At 50.3% G+C, this 14,192-nt stretch overlaps 1 protein-coding gene across 2 annotated transcripts; it reads left to right on the top strand.

Annotated features, from left to right (window-relative positions):
• Positions 1–13,740, top strand: Spmap2 (sperm microtubule associated protein 2). 2 transcript variants are annotated; one of them, XM_070007926.1, is made up of 7 exons: positions 1–309; positions 530–643; positions 1,436–1,497; positions 2,716–2,785; positions 5,153–5,270; positions 6,178–6,337; positions 13,462–13,740. In XM_070007926.1, the coding sequence occupies exons 1-7, from the start codon at positions 2–4 to the stop codon at positions 13,698–13,700; spliced, it is 1,071 nt and encodes a 356-aa protein (XP_069864027.1). In that variant the 5' UTR covers position 1; the 3' UTR covers positions 13,701–13,740. The 2 variants fall into 2 exon arrangements, with proteins under 2 accessions (XP_069864027.1, XP_069864028.1); XM_070007927.1 differs by lacking the exons at positions 1,436–1,497; positions 2,716–2,785.
• The last annotated feature ends 452 nt before the right edge of the window (positions 13,741–14,192 follow it).

The raw sequence follows: 14,192 nt of genomic DNA, 5'->3' as shown, positions 1-14,192 counted from the left end.
GATGTCAGGGAGCAGGGCTGAGGGTTCCCAGGGGACCCTGTCCATGGGAGAGTGCCAGCTGAGTCTGCCCACAGACACCACCTCACAGTCAACGAAGTCGGAGGATGCCCCTGTGGAGTCGCCGAGTGCGTTCAGTGAGAGCCAGTGGCTCTCGGAGCCCCGGACCCAGAGCCCTGATGGGGTGGAGCTGGGGACCCAGCATGGGTCCATCACCAAGGAGGAGATGGTTCAGGAGGACCTGCTGCCAGACGTCCAGAGCCTCATAAAGGCCCTGGGGCAGGATAGGGAGGATGACATTCCTGAGACGAGGTGGGCGCTCGGTGGAGGGGTGGGGGACGATTGGGTGTGGGGAGGAAGCCGATACCCCAGCATCTGAAAACCCCATTTCAGGCCAGGATTAGATAGCGGTGGGTTTCATGGCTCAGGACCGAGGAAAGATGTTTGAGCAAGGCCTGAGAGTTCTCTGAGGGTCCAGATACCTTGGGGGGTGTGGACCAGGCCCCCCCCCCAACAAGGAACTCTCCCACAGTCAGCTGACCATCACGGATAAGTCCGTCAGTCTCTCCAGGCCCAGAAACAGGAGACAATCACGGCTCTATGAGTTGTCAAGGCCCAAGACCAACTGGCAAAGTGTTACAGACAGGTGAGAGGAGCCAGTCTGAGTGTGGAGGGGACCCCTTCATCTCCTTCCCCAGCCTTCCTGACCCCACTGGCCCCCCACCCTCCCCACCATGGACACCTTCGCCCTCACCATCAGGTCAGGAAGCCTAGACAGTGAAGGGGTTTCTGGGAGAGGCCAGCACACTGGAAGTGGGGACCCAGGGACAAGGTGACCCTTGGGTGCCCTCTGGGTGGTGTCCAAAGAACAAAGAGGAAATGGGGAGCAAGTCAGGCACCCAGAGCCAAAGGCAGGGCCTGGGTCCCTGTCTCCCCGCAGGCCGGGGTGCTGTTGTAAGGGCTATACCTGGATTTCCCCCACGCAAGATGACATTACATTACAGTTCTGCCTGTAATGGTGAGTTGGGGGGTGGTCCTGTCCCCCTCCGTGAATGCCTCCTCCCAGGCTGCACTGAAGCCACCATCCTCTTCCTCTCAGGCACTGGGGGAGGGGGGAGGGGTGGGCGGGTGGGCCCAGAGCTCTCATTTCTTCTCTCTTCTCAACGTTGGCAGTCGCTGCTCCCTGAGAAATCTGGGTTCTCTTGTTCCAGCTGCCCCTATCTCTGAACCAGTGGCCAGCTCCAGATGTTCTATGGTGTCTCCCCTCCCTGACTGGACCCTCTTGCTCTTCCACTTTCTCCCTCCGTTCTCCCCAGGCCGCGGACTTCCTGTCTGCTGGGGGGTGGGGTGGGGGAGGCGTTCCCAGGTTCCCCTCTGCAGCTGGGCGCAGGCTCTGGCCTCTACTTGCCTTGCTCTGAGCCATCCGGCTGTATTCCAGGCCCTCCGTGTACTGGACTGAGCGATTCCTTAAGGATACCACTCTGACCATCACGGTACCCAGTAAGTAGGGTGATTTCCGGGCAGCCCAGATGGCCTCCATCTCCGTGTGGTGTGCTGGGCACCTGGCTTCCTGGGGTCAGAGACAAAGCAGGGGCAACCACTTCCCTCCCTACTCTGATCGACCCCCTGGGGGGTGGGGGGCTCTTCTCCCTGATCCATTTTAGGGACTGGATTGCCTGAGTAGCCCAAGCCCTCGGAGATAGTTCTGGTGTAAGGGGCACAGGATAGGATCTCCAGGGAGCAGTGTTTGATTGACAAAGAGAGGTTCTACCCTGCTCTGAGGGTGTGGCTCCCTTTAATGAAACACCGTAATGTGCCAGGCATGGTGGGGGAATGCCTGTAATCTCAGCCACTCTGGAAGTGGAGGTAGAAGGATCCAAACCTAAGGACAGCGTAGGCAGAATTGGAAGATACTGTTCAGAAGACAAAGGGCTGAAGACATGCTTTCTGTAGTAGTGAGCTTGTCTAGCAAGCGTAGAGCCCCAAATTAAATACCCAACATCAGAAAGAGAGAGGGGGGGGGTTGGGAAGGTGACTTAGTGGTAGAGTGCTTGCCTTGCATGCATGAAGCCCTGGGTTCGATTCCTCAGCACCACATAAGCAGAAAAGGCCGGAAGTGACACTGTGGCTCAAGTGGTAGAGCGTTAACCTTGAGCTGAAGAGCTGAGGGACAGAGCCCAAGCCCAGAGTTCAGGCCCACGATCGACAAAAAAACAAAACAAAACAAAAAGAAAGAACAAAAGAAAGAGAGAGAGAAAGAAAGAAAGAAAGAGAAAGAGAAAGAGAAAGAGAGAAAGAGAAAGCCAAAGATCCCAAAGAGCTCATCTTTGGAGAGGAGTAATGGTGCAAGCTCTCACCTGCAATTCCAATGATTCCCTGAACACTGGAAACCCTAGACTCACACACACTTCAGACCTAAATCCAGTTTCCCAGTGTCCATGCTGATTGCTAGAAAGGAGGCATAAGCTGGGCTGTAGCTCCAGCCGCTCAGACCTGTCCTGAGAGCCCTCAAGCCTGCTGTCCCCACCCCAGAGCAGCAGAGCCCACTTGTCTGCCATGTGTCTGGTACTGAGAGGCATCTGCAGTGTCTTCAGCCCGTGCCTCCTGCCTAGGTCTACGGTCAACAGAGCAGAGCACGCAGAGACCCTGGGATGGGCAGGTGGTTCATGCTAGGGCCCAGCATCACGGTGGCAATTGGGTCATTTTCTCTTCCGTTAGCTGTGTCCCCACGAGTGGAGGAACTGTCGAGGCCCAGGAGGTTCTACTTGGAGTATTATAGCAACAACAGGTGAGGGAGGAGGGCTGAGCAGGTGCTGCATGGTGGGCAAGGAAGTGTTTCCTGTTTCTCCCTTCCCTGGATTGGATCGGCCAGAGAGAGTCTAGATCCTAGGATCACCTGGGCTCCTAGATGATGGCCTGAGGAGCTCTTGCCCTGTGACTCTAACCCCACCTACAAACTGGGGCTTACAGAGATTGCATACACAAGAAGCCCAGCAGGCATCTGCGAGAATGAGAGCTCAAATAGCAGCATCACAAGCCGGGTGCCAGTAGCTCATCTCATGCCTGTAATCCTAGCTGCTCTGGAGGTTGAGATCTGAGGATCACAGTTCCCAAGCCTGGACAGGAAAGTCTGTGAGACTCTTATCTCCAATTAAGTTAGAAGTGGGGCTGTGGCTCAAGTGGTAAAATATTAGCCTTGAGTGAAAGAAGCTCAGGGATGGCACCCAGGTCCCGCGTTCAAGCCCTAGCATTTGCCAAAACAAAATAAAACAAAAAGCCTCTTCAAGCCCCACAATTCTGTTGACTTAAAGATAAAAATGGCAGGATGAGCAGTTACCTTATGCTCCGATTTCAGGACACATGGCTGGTGGCTCTCTCTCACCTCGCATGCATGTGAAAGTGGTCTTTGGAGCTATGCACACACAAACTTCCCATCTTTATGCAAGTAAGGAAATATTCAATAACATCACTGAAGCCAGGCACCTGTGGCTCATGCCTGTAATCCTAGCTTCAGGAGACTGAGACCTGATCTATGAGGCTTAGAACTACTGGAGTCACGATAGACAGGAAAATAAAGAATTGTCTCAGCAAGGTAAAATATGCATCATCAGCCAGAAATCTGGGAAGCAAGCAAGCAAGCAAGCAAGCACCCAGAGCAGGCTGGCTGCTTCCCTATTTATCACTTTATGCAGAAGGCTCCGCCCCTTTGCTCTGATTGGTTGAGCTCAGGTTCACAATCTTCTCAGGATTGGCTAGTTTGACTAGGGTAAAATGTATAGGATTAACAATACACAGATAATCTCAAAATATACCCATACCTTCTGCTTTTTTTTTTTTTCTTTTGCCTATCTTGAGGCTTGAGCTCAGGGCCTGGGCACTGTCCCTGAGTTGCTTTTGCTCAAGACAAGCATTCTGCCACTTGAGCCATAGTGACACTTCTGGCATTTTGTGAATAGTTTATTAGAGAGATAAGAGTCTTATGGACTTTTCTGCCTGGGCTGCATTGAACTGAGATTCTTAGATCTCAGCCTCATGGGTAGCTAGGATTACAGGTGTGAGCGACTAGCACCCAGACCTCTTTTGTGTGTGTGTGTGTGTGTGTGTGTGTGTGTGTGTGTGTCCTGGGGCTTGAACTCAGGACCTGGGCATTATCCCTGAGCTCTTTTTGCTCAAGGCTAGTGTTCTACCACTTTGAACCACAGCTCCACTTCTGGTTTTCTGGTAGTTAATTGGAGATAAGAGTCTCACGGACTTTCCTGTGCAGATTGGCTTTGAACCATGATCCTCAGATGTCAGCCTTTTTAGTAGCGAGGATTACAGGTGTGAACCGCTGGTGCCTGGCAAAGCAGGAACTTTTAAGCAACACACTTTGATAGAAAAGACAGTTTTTCTCTCACAGATATGAAAAGCAAATCTTACTGTACTGGTACTGGTGAGGCTGACTCTCGCAATGGCCCAACTGAGGCTGTACATAGCTTATAAACATGGCAGGCCAGCTGGCAGGAGTCCCAAGCTGTCCTTACTCGTGTGTTCTGAGTAGCTGTACACGCAGAAATCTGAATCCACCATCACTGGCTACACATGGGGTCAGAATTACCTGTGCTCAGCCTAAGATACCGAGATGAACAGAAAAGGTGGCGATGCACACACACGCGTGTGGAAAGGCATCTATACCATGTCTCTGAATTTACAGTGGTCTCCTATGGACAGAGACACTTCTACTAGTCATGCTGATTTTTTTTTTAATTTTGTTTGATTTTTATGCCAGCCTTGAACTGTCTTGGCACTGTCCCTGAGCTTTCTCTGCTCAAGGGTAGGGACTCTACCAGTTGAGCCACAGGGCTACTTCTGGCTTTTTGGTGGTTAATTGGAGGTAAGAGTTTCACAGACTTCCTTGCCTGAGCTGGCTTCGAACTGGAAATCCACAGATCTCAGCCTCTCAAGTAGCTAGGATTACAGGCGTGAGCCACTGGTGCCTGGCTTACTCTTAGAGACATTTTCATCACCCCCCCCCCCCCCCGGCAAATTCTTAGACTCCCATTATTCTAGAAACAGGCTCAGTAATGGATACACACATGCACAAAGGCTCACTGACGCTCCACCCCCATCCCCTGGGACAGGCTGGTGATTAACCTAAACTGTGGATGCTCCCTAGGACTACGCCCATCTGGCCCATCCCTCGGCCCACATTGGAATACCACCCCACCGATCGGCTGAAGGAACTGGCAGTCCCCAAGATCCGTACTAATATTTGGAACATGGACATGTCTGAGGTAGGTGGAGCTTGTCACTTGCCTTGCGCAGGCCCAGACAGTGGGTACGGTGACAGAGAACACTTTGAAGCATCCAGGTTAGGCGACAAGAAGGCAACAGGCTGAGCTGATGGCTCACGCCTGTCATCCTGTCTAGTCAGGAGGCTGAGATCTGAGGGTCAAGGTTCAAAGCCAGCCTGGTCAGGAAAGTTTGTGAGACTCTCATTTCCAATTAACTACCACCAAGCCACAAGTGGAGCTGTGGCTCAAGTGGTAGAGCACTAGCCTTGAGCACAAAAGCTCAGGGACAGTGTGCCTAGGCTCTGAGTTCAAGCCTGTGCTGGTTTCAAATCACAATTGTCAGATCTCAGCCTCTAGCAGATCTTTAGCCTCTCAGTAGTTAGGATTACAGGCATGAGCCATTGATGTCCCACAAAAAGGAACTTTTTATATATAATCTTTTTGCTAAATGCATCTGTGTGTGTGTGTGTGTGTGTGTGTGTGTGTGAGAGAGAGAGAGAGAGAGAGAGAGAGAGAGAGAGAGAGAGAGAGAGAGAGAGAGAGAGAGAGAGAGAGAGTGTCCTGGGGCTTGAACTCAGGGCCTGGCCACTGTCTCTGAGCTTTTTTTGCTCAAGGCTCACTCTCTGCCACTTGAGCTACAGCTCCACTTTCTGCTTTTTTTGGTGACTAATTGGAGATAAGTCTCACAGACTCTCCTGCCTGGGCTGGCTTCAAATTGTGATTCTTCTATCTCAGCCTGCTGAGTAGCTAGGAGTATAGGTAGGAACCGCTGGTGCTGGCTGAGCTGCTGCTGTTTGTTTGTTAGTGCTGCTTTGAGACAAGGGTTGGGGGCGGGGCATCTTTGGCTCTAAACTCTGCAAGGGATTGTGGGCCATTTCACTTCTTCCCCACGGATCTCTGTTTCCAGGTGTTGCAGGTGTCCCGGGCAGCTCAGACAGCAGTCCCCAGCCAACGGATCCTGCATTTAGCAAAGCCCAAGGTCCCAGCCCCCGTTTTGGAAGAGTGGGACCCCATGCCGAAACCCAAGACCCATGTGTCAAACTACCGTCGTCTTCTGCAGCTGGCCAGTGAGTAGACCCACGGGGGGTGGGGTAGGGGGGAGCTGGCTCCCACAGTGTCTTTGTGGGTGTGGAGAGATGGGGGTTGAGGCCAGGAGACGGGCCAGGCTTGCTTCTGCCAAATGTGTGTCACCTGCTTCCTTTACCTCCTCCCTGAACCTCAGATTAGTTAGGTACACTTTGTCTCCCTCAGGAGAGCCTCCGCTGAACAGAGGCAGACACTGGAGGCTGTGAACCCACAGCAGAAGCCATTGTCTGTGATTCCCCAGCAAGGAAAGTGGGTGCAGGAGATGGGGCTGGCAGTGGGAGGGAACAGAGTGAGAACAGGGCAGAGGGCCAAGGGAGAAGGGCAGCATGGAGCAGTTGTGTTTGCTTTGTTTCCATCTTCTGCTTCACAAGACAAACGTGATAAGGGCTAGTTGTGGAGAATTTTGAAAAGGTTTAGAAAAGGCTCGAAGAAGAAAGTAAGAGCTGGGTGCTGGTGGCTCGTGTCTATCGGTAATGCTAGCTATTTGAAGGCTGAGATCTGAGGGCTGAGGTATGAAACCAGCCTGGGACAGGAAAGTCTGTGAGACTCTGATGTCCAATTAACCAGCAAAAAGCTGGAAATAAGAGTCGTGGCTCAAGTGGTAGAGGGCTAGCCTTGAGCACAAAAGCTCAGAGAGAGTGTCCAGGCCTTTGAGGTTCAAGGTGAAGAAGGAGAGGGAGGGGAAGAGGAGGAGGAGGAGGTAGAAGGAAAAGAAGAAAGATCTGGCTGTTGGTGGCTTAGGCCTGTCATCCTAGCTACTCAGGAGGCTGAGATCTGAGGATTGAGGTACAAAGCCAGCCCAGGCAGGAAAGTCTGTGAGACACTTTTTTTTTTTTTTTTTTTTGCCAGTTATGAGGCTTGAACTCAGGGCCTGGGCACTGTCCTCGATCTTTTGTTCAAGGCTAGCACTCTATCACTTAAACTACAGCACCGCTTCTGGCTTTTTCTGTGTATGTGGTACTGAGGAGTGGATCCCAGGGCTTCATGCCTGCTAGACAAGCACTCTACCACTAAACCACATTCCCAGTCCTGTGAGACTCTTATCTCCAATTAACCACCACCAAAAAAAAAAAAAAAAAAAAAGCCAGAAATGGAGCGTAGAGCACCAACCCTGGGCAAAGAAGCCAAGCAAGAGTTTGAGGCCCTGAGTTCAAGTCCAAGTACTGACACAAAGAAAGTAAAAATAACATCCACTGTTATTTATTTACTTATTGGAGGTCCAGGGACTTGAACTCAGAGCCTGGGCACTGTCCCTGAGCTTCTTTTGCTCAAAGTTAGCACTCTACCACTTGAGCCACAGTGCCACTTCCAGCTTTTTCTGAGTAGTTTATGTGAGATAAAAGTCTCATGGACTTTCCTGGCTGAGCTGGCTTTGATCCACCTCAGATCTCAGTCTCCTGAGTAGCGAGGATTCCAGGTGTGAGCCACCAGCCCCAGGCACCTCCCTAGTCTTCTATATTGCAGCCAGCCAAGTCTGGTGATCCCAGGGCTCCTTGCCCCTGTGTCATTCCAGAACTTGCTCATCTCTGGGTGCTGGCCACCATCTGTGGGTCCTTTCTCCATGGCACTCACCCTTTTATGAATGATATATGTTTGTGTGTCTTTTCATCATGGGTGACCTACAGTGAGTCAAACTCCAGTGGCCAAAGGCCTAAAAATATCACTGTGCATCTCAGCTCTTGGCCCTTGGTAGGTTTGCTCTTCTTCATCCCTTCCATAGTCCTTCCTGTCCTGGGTTTTGGGGTAGTGAGTTTGGACCTACTCTTTATGTAAGATGGTTATTTATCCCTTTAGTGTAGAACACACTGAAATGATTCTTCCCAGTTTTTTTTTTTTGGGGGGGGGTCCGGTCGTGGGGCCTGAACTCTGGGCCTGGGCGCTGTCCCTCAGCTCTTCAGCTCAAGGCTAGCACTTTACCACTTGAGCCACAGCGCCACTTCCGGCTTTTTTCTTTTTGCTTATGTGGTGCTGAGGAATCGAACCCAGGGCCTCATGCATGCAAGGCAAGCGTTCTACCACTGAGCCACCTTCCCAGCCCCTTCCCAGTTTTGCATATTATCTTCTCTCTGTCTGTCTCTGTCTTTCTCTCTCTGTCTGTCTCTTTCTTACTCTGTCTCTGTCTCTGTGTGTGTGTGTGTGTGCGCGTGTGTGTGCGTGTGTGTGCGTGCACGTGTGCGCGCGCTGTTCTGGAGTTTGAACTTGGGGTCTGAGTACTATCTCTGAGCATTTTTGCTTAAGGCCAGTGCTCTCCTACTTAAGCCACAGCACTACTTCTGTCTTTTTTGGTTAATTGGAGATAAGAGTCTCACAAACTCTTCCTGCCCACTGCCATCCTCAGATCTCAGCCTTCTGAGTAGCAAGGATTACAGGCATGAGTCACCAGTGCCTGGCTCTCTTATCTTTTAAATGTGCTTGTAGGGTCTCCTGTCCACTCATTCACTGGCTTGTTCCTTTCCCTTCATTAAGAGAGTTAAATGAGAAGAAGCATGAGTGGAGGTACACATCACATTGGTCTATCTACGCTCATCCACGTCCAGGGCACAGATAAATACATGGCCACACCACTGGCTGAGAACAGCTTGAGGTTGTATTTTCAAACACTAGGTGTATTACGGGTCTCTTTCTCTAGAAGAACGGAACCAGTAGAATATACACACACATATATGTATACACACACACACACACACACACACACACACACACACACACACACAGAGTGATCAAAGGTGACTTCCTGGGTTGACTTACATGATTGAAGATGGGGAAGCTAGAACACCTACTATTCAAACAGAATAAACCTGAGAACCCCAGATGCAGAAGCAGTCATGGAGCCCCTGGTCCTAGGCTGAAAGCCCGGGAGCTCTCTGGAGAGTGTAAATCTGCTTAAACAAACAACTAAGGGAAGCTGAGTACTGATGGCTCACGCCTGTAGTCCTAACTACTTTAAGAGGCTGAGATCTGAGAATCGAGGTTCAAAGCCAGCCCAGACAGGAAACCCCATGAGACTCTCCTTGCCAATGAACCACCAGAAAACTGGAAGTGGGACTGTGGCTCACAGTGATAAAATGCTAGTCTGGAGCAAAAGAGCTCAGGGACAGCATCCAGGTCCTGAGTTCAAGCCCCATGACCAACAAGAAGCTGAACAGACTAGAGTGGTGTCCCCAAGGGATAGCAGTACCAGAGAGTCACATCCACCCAGGCAGAGAAGATTACACACTAGCTGGCTTCCTTTCTATACATTTTTTTTGTAGTACCAGAATTTGAACTCAGGATCTTGTGTTTGGTAGGCAGGTGCTTTACTGCTTGAGCCACACCCCCAGTTTTTGCTTTATTTTTCTTTTTTTAAAAAAAATGTATCAATTTACCTTATTATTATTACAGAGGTGATATACAGAGGGGTTACATTTACATATGTCAAGTAATGAGTACATTTCCTTTTTGTTGTTGTTGTTGGGTCATGTGGCTTGAACTCGGCCTGAGCACTGTCCTGAGCTCTTCAGCTTAAGGCTAGCACTCTACCACTTGAGCCATAGCACCACTTCCTGTTTTCTGGTGGTTTATTGGAGATAAGAGTTTCATGGACTTTCCTGCCTGGGCTGGCTTTGAACCTCGATCCTCAAATCTCAGCCTTCTGAGTAGCTAGGATTACAGGCATGAGTCACTGGCGCCCAGCTACTTTTCCTTTTGTAGTGTCATCTGTTCCCTCATTCTCTCCCATTCCCTCCCTCCCATCTCCATCCATGAGTTGATTAGTTCATTTTCATCAATGTCTAGTGCACTTGAGTTATTTTTCAGATAGGCTTCTTCTTTTTGCTTGGGGCTAAACTCAGACCCAGGCCTCCTGATTAGTTGGGATCATAGGTACATGTCACCATGCCTAGCTAGATGGTTGAGATGGGAACCTCGCTAATATTTTTAGAGGTCTGCTGACTTTGAAGTGCAATCCTTCTGATCTCTACCACCTGAGTAGCTGGGATTACAGGTGTGAGCCGGTACACCTGTCTCTTTCACTTTTGTTCCTCTGCATCCCCAGCCTATTGGAATGTGCTATACACATTTAGGGAGGGTCTTTGCATCTCATTCATGGTTGCACCTGTCCATCTTCTCTGGAAATGCCTTCACAGACATACTCAGAGGTGTGCTTTATTAACCTTTTGGGTGACTTGTAATCCTGCCTGGCTGACCACCAATATTCACCACAGTAGGTGTTCATTCATGGGAGATTTTGTGTGTGTGTGTGTGTGTGTGTGTGCGCGCGCGTGTGCGTGCACATGTCTATTTCTGGGGATGAAGCCAGGGCTTGTGCATACAAGCTTGTGCCCTGCTACTCAGTCACACCCCAGTCTACGGCAAGCCCTACACAGGCAGGGCATGTGGTACTGTGGACTGGGTGGCTGCACTCCCCCGAGTTCTCACGGCACTGGGTGGCAGGTTGTCACCACCATCAATAAGGCTGTAATGCACGGAGTTGAAAAGTCCAGATATAGCCAGGTGCTAGTGGCTCCTGTCTAATTCTAGCTACTCAGGAGACTAAGATTCTGAGGACTGCGGTTCAAAGCCAATGCAGACAAGAAAAGTCTATGAGATGGGGCTGGGAATGTGGCTTAGTGGTAGAGTGCTTGCCTAGCATGCATGAAGCCCTGGGTTCAATTCCTCAGTACCACATACACAGAAAAAGCTGGAAGTGGCGCTGTGGCTCAAATGGTAGGGTGCTAGCCTTGAGCAAAAGGAGCTCAAGGACAGTGCCCAGGTCCTGAGTTCAAGTCCCAGGACTAGCAAAAAGAAAAAAAAATGAAAGAAAGAAAAAAAAAGAAAACTTCATGAGACTTTTTTTTTAACTTTTTTTTTTTTTTTTTTTTTTTGCTTATGTGGTGCTGAGGAATCAAACCCAGGGCCTCATGGCATGCAAGGCAAGCACTCTACCACTGAGCCACCTTCCCAGCCCCTTCATGAGACTTTTATCTCCAGTTAGTCATCAAAATCCTCTACCACTTCAGCTGTGGCTGAAGTGGTAGAGTATCAGCCTTGAATGAAATGAGAGAGAGAGAGAGAGAGAGAGAGAGAGAGAGACAGACAGACAGACAGACAGACAGACAGACAGACAGACAGACAGACAGACAGACACAGACAGAGACAGAGAAACTGGCCCTGAATTCAAGTGCACAGAGCACTCATACAACAAAGTTCAAAGGCAGTTGGTCCTCCTTGCCCCTAGGGGGCACTGAGGCCCCTTTCCCAGTCCAAGGTGTTTGTCGTAGAGCACTGGTCAAACCTGGTGGCCACTGGTGTTTGCCAGCTAGGGAAAGGGGCTCGGCCTTCCCTTCCCCCATGGACCTCTGAGGAGCCTAGGCTGTCCCTCCAGACTGGTGTTTGCCAGCTAGGGAAAGGGGCTCGGCCTTCCCTTCCCCCATGGACCTCTGAGGAGCCTAGGCTGTCCCTCCAGAAGAGGATGGCCTTTGTGCCCTTGTCTGTCTGCATTGGGGCCAAAACTGGTGTGTGTGTGTGTGTGTGTGTGTGTGTGTGTGTGTGTGTGTGTGTGTGTGTGTGTGTGTGTGTGTGTGTTTGGGACTCAGGGCCTAGGCATGTGCCCTTGTCTGTCTGCATTGGGGCCAAAACTGGTGTGTGTGTGTGTGTGTGTGTGTGTGTGTGTGTGTGTGTGTGTGTGTGTGTGTGTGTGTGTGTGTGTGTGTGTGTGTGTGTGTGTGTGTGTGTGTGTGTGTGTGTGTGTGTGTGTGTGTGTTTGGGACTCAGGGCCTAGGCATGTCCCTGAACTTTTCTGCTCAAGGCTAGTACTTTACCACTTGAGCCACAGATACACTTACAGCTTTTGGGTGGCTCATCAGAGGCTAAGACTCTCGTGGACTTTTCCACATGGGCTGGCTTCCAACAGTGATCCTTAGATCTCAGTCTCCTAAAATTACAGGTCTGAACCACTGGTACCAGACTTTTAAAGAAAAAAAAAAACATATATATATATATATATATATATATATATATATATATATATATATATATATATATATATATATATATATATTTACTTTGTTTCTGTGCCAACACTGGGCTTCGAACTCAATCTCAGGGTCTAGTGTGCTCTTGCTTGGCCTTTTTGTTCAAGGCTGACACTCTATCACTTGAACCACAGCTCCACTTTGGAAGTTTTGCTGGTTAATTGGAGATAAGCGTCTTACAGTCTTTCCTTCCCTGAGCTGTTTTTCAACCTCAATCATTAGATCTCAGGCTAGGATTATAAACATGAGCCACTGGTACCTGACCGGCCTTAAAATTCCATCCCCCTCCCCACCTCCCACCCCCCAAGTTGTGGGGCTTGAACTCTGGGCCTGAGCTGTCCCTGAGTTCTTCAGCTCAAGGCGAGAGCTCTACCACTTGAGCCACAGCACCACTTCTGGGTTTCTGGTGGTTCATTGGAGATAAGAGTCTCAAGGACTCTTCTGCCAGGATGGCTTTGAACTGCATTTCTCAGATCTAAGCCTCCTGAATAGATAGGATTACAGGCCTGAGCCACCGGTGCCTGGATAATTTCACCTTCTTAGAATTGTGCAACCATCACTACTATTCAGTTCTTAAACCTTCTCTCACCCCCACAAGAAGTTGAGTCCCCCTGTGAGCTGTCACCCAGTGTCCTCTCTAGCCCTAGCACAGGCCTTTTTTTTTTTCTTTTTTGTCAGTCATGGGGCTTGAACTCAGGGCCTGGATGCTCTTCCTGAGCTCTTCATCTCAAGGTTAACACTCTCCTACTTTGAGCCAAGCACCACTTCCAGTTTCCTGGTGGTTAATTGGAGATAAGAGTCTCACAGACTTTCCTGCCTGGGCTGACTTTGAACTGTGATCCTCAGATCTCAGCCTCCTGAGTAGCTACAGGTGTGAGCCACCCATGCTTGGCCTGTGGGGCCTTTTGTGCCTCACTGAGCATGATGTCCTCAAAGCCCTCTCACACGGTAACATTGTCTTATTCGTGCTACATGATATTCCAGGGTGGAAGGACCTAGCTGTGTTCTGTCCTTCTTGTGCAGATATCCCCACTAGGGCTTAGAGCTTGGCTGAAACTCTGAGCCCCGTGCTTGTCCCTCTCCTTACATGCTAGTGCCCAAGGCCCAGTGGGAACAGTGCATACCTGACCGCAGTCCTCGCTGGGAGGTCCTGAATGGCACCAAGAAGGCAGTGGCCAGTGAGCGGATCCTCTCCCTGGCTCGGCCTAAGGTCCGCAAGGATCTCAACGAAGGCTACAACCCCTTCCGGGTCTCCCCGGCCTCTCTGGTGGCTCATGCATCCCCCCGGATCTACGAGCTTGCCATCCCCAAAAGCGTTACCAAGAAAGTGTGACAGCCGCCTTCTGTCCCTCACCCCTTTCCCTAGTAAACACTCAAGTGCATTCTCACCCATGTGTGTGATTCTGTAAGCTTTGCAGCCTGGACCACAAGGGCGGGGATGGGGGGGTGAGCTGGGGGGGTGGGGCGGGCAGAGGTGGAGGTCCCAGGATGAGACTGGAACAATGAGAACTTTGATTGTTCACTTCCCTCCTGAGATTGGCTGCAGACCAAGTCACTCACCCACCCTTTCGGACATCCCTGACCTGAGACTTCAGCTTCCTCCTTAGAATTTTCCTCCTGAGTCTCTAATCTGCACTGAGTACCTTACACTCAAGGGAGGGGGGGCGGTCCCTAATAAACCTGAAAGCCACACTGCATGACATTGATCTTTAGGATGCTTATTGATTATCATCTCTGTGCTGCAGAAGTAGAACCAAATCTCAAAGAGGTCAGGAAAATGCCTGCCAACCCCCAGATCTATATGGTAACATGCTGGCTCCCTCAG

Source organism: Dipodomys merriami, unplaced genomic scaffold (genome assembly GCF_024711535.1).
Source record: "Dipodomys merriami isolate MVZ:Mamm:240054 unplaced genomic scaffold, mDipMer1.0.p SCAF_70, whole genome shotgun sequence".
Lineage (NCBI taxonomy): Eukaryota > Metazoa > Chordata > Mammalia > Rodentia > Heteromyidae > Dipodomys > Dipodomys merriami.
Note: the sequence above shows the minus strand (reverse complement) of the source record. Positions and strands in the feature narration are given on the sequence as shown.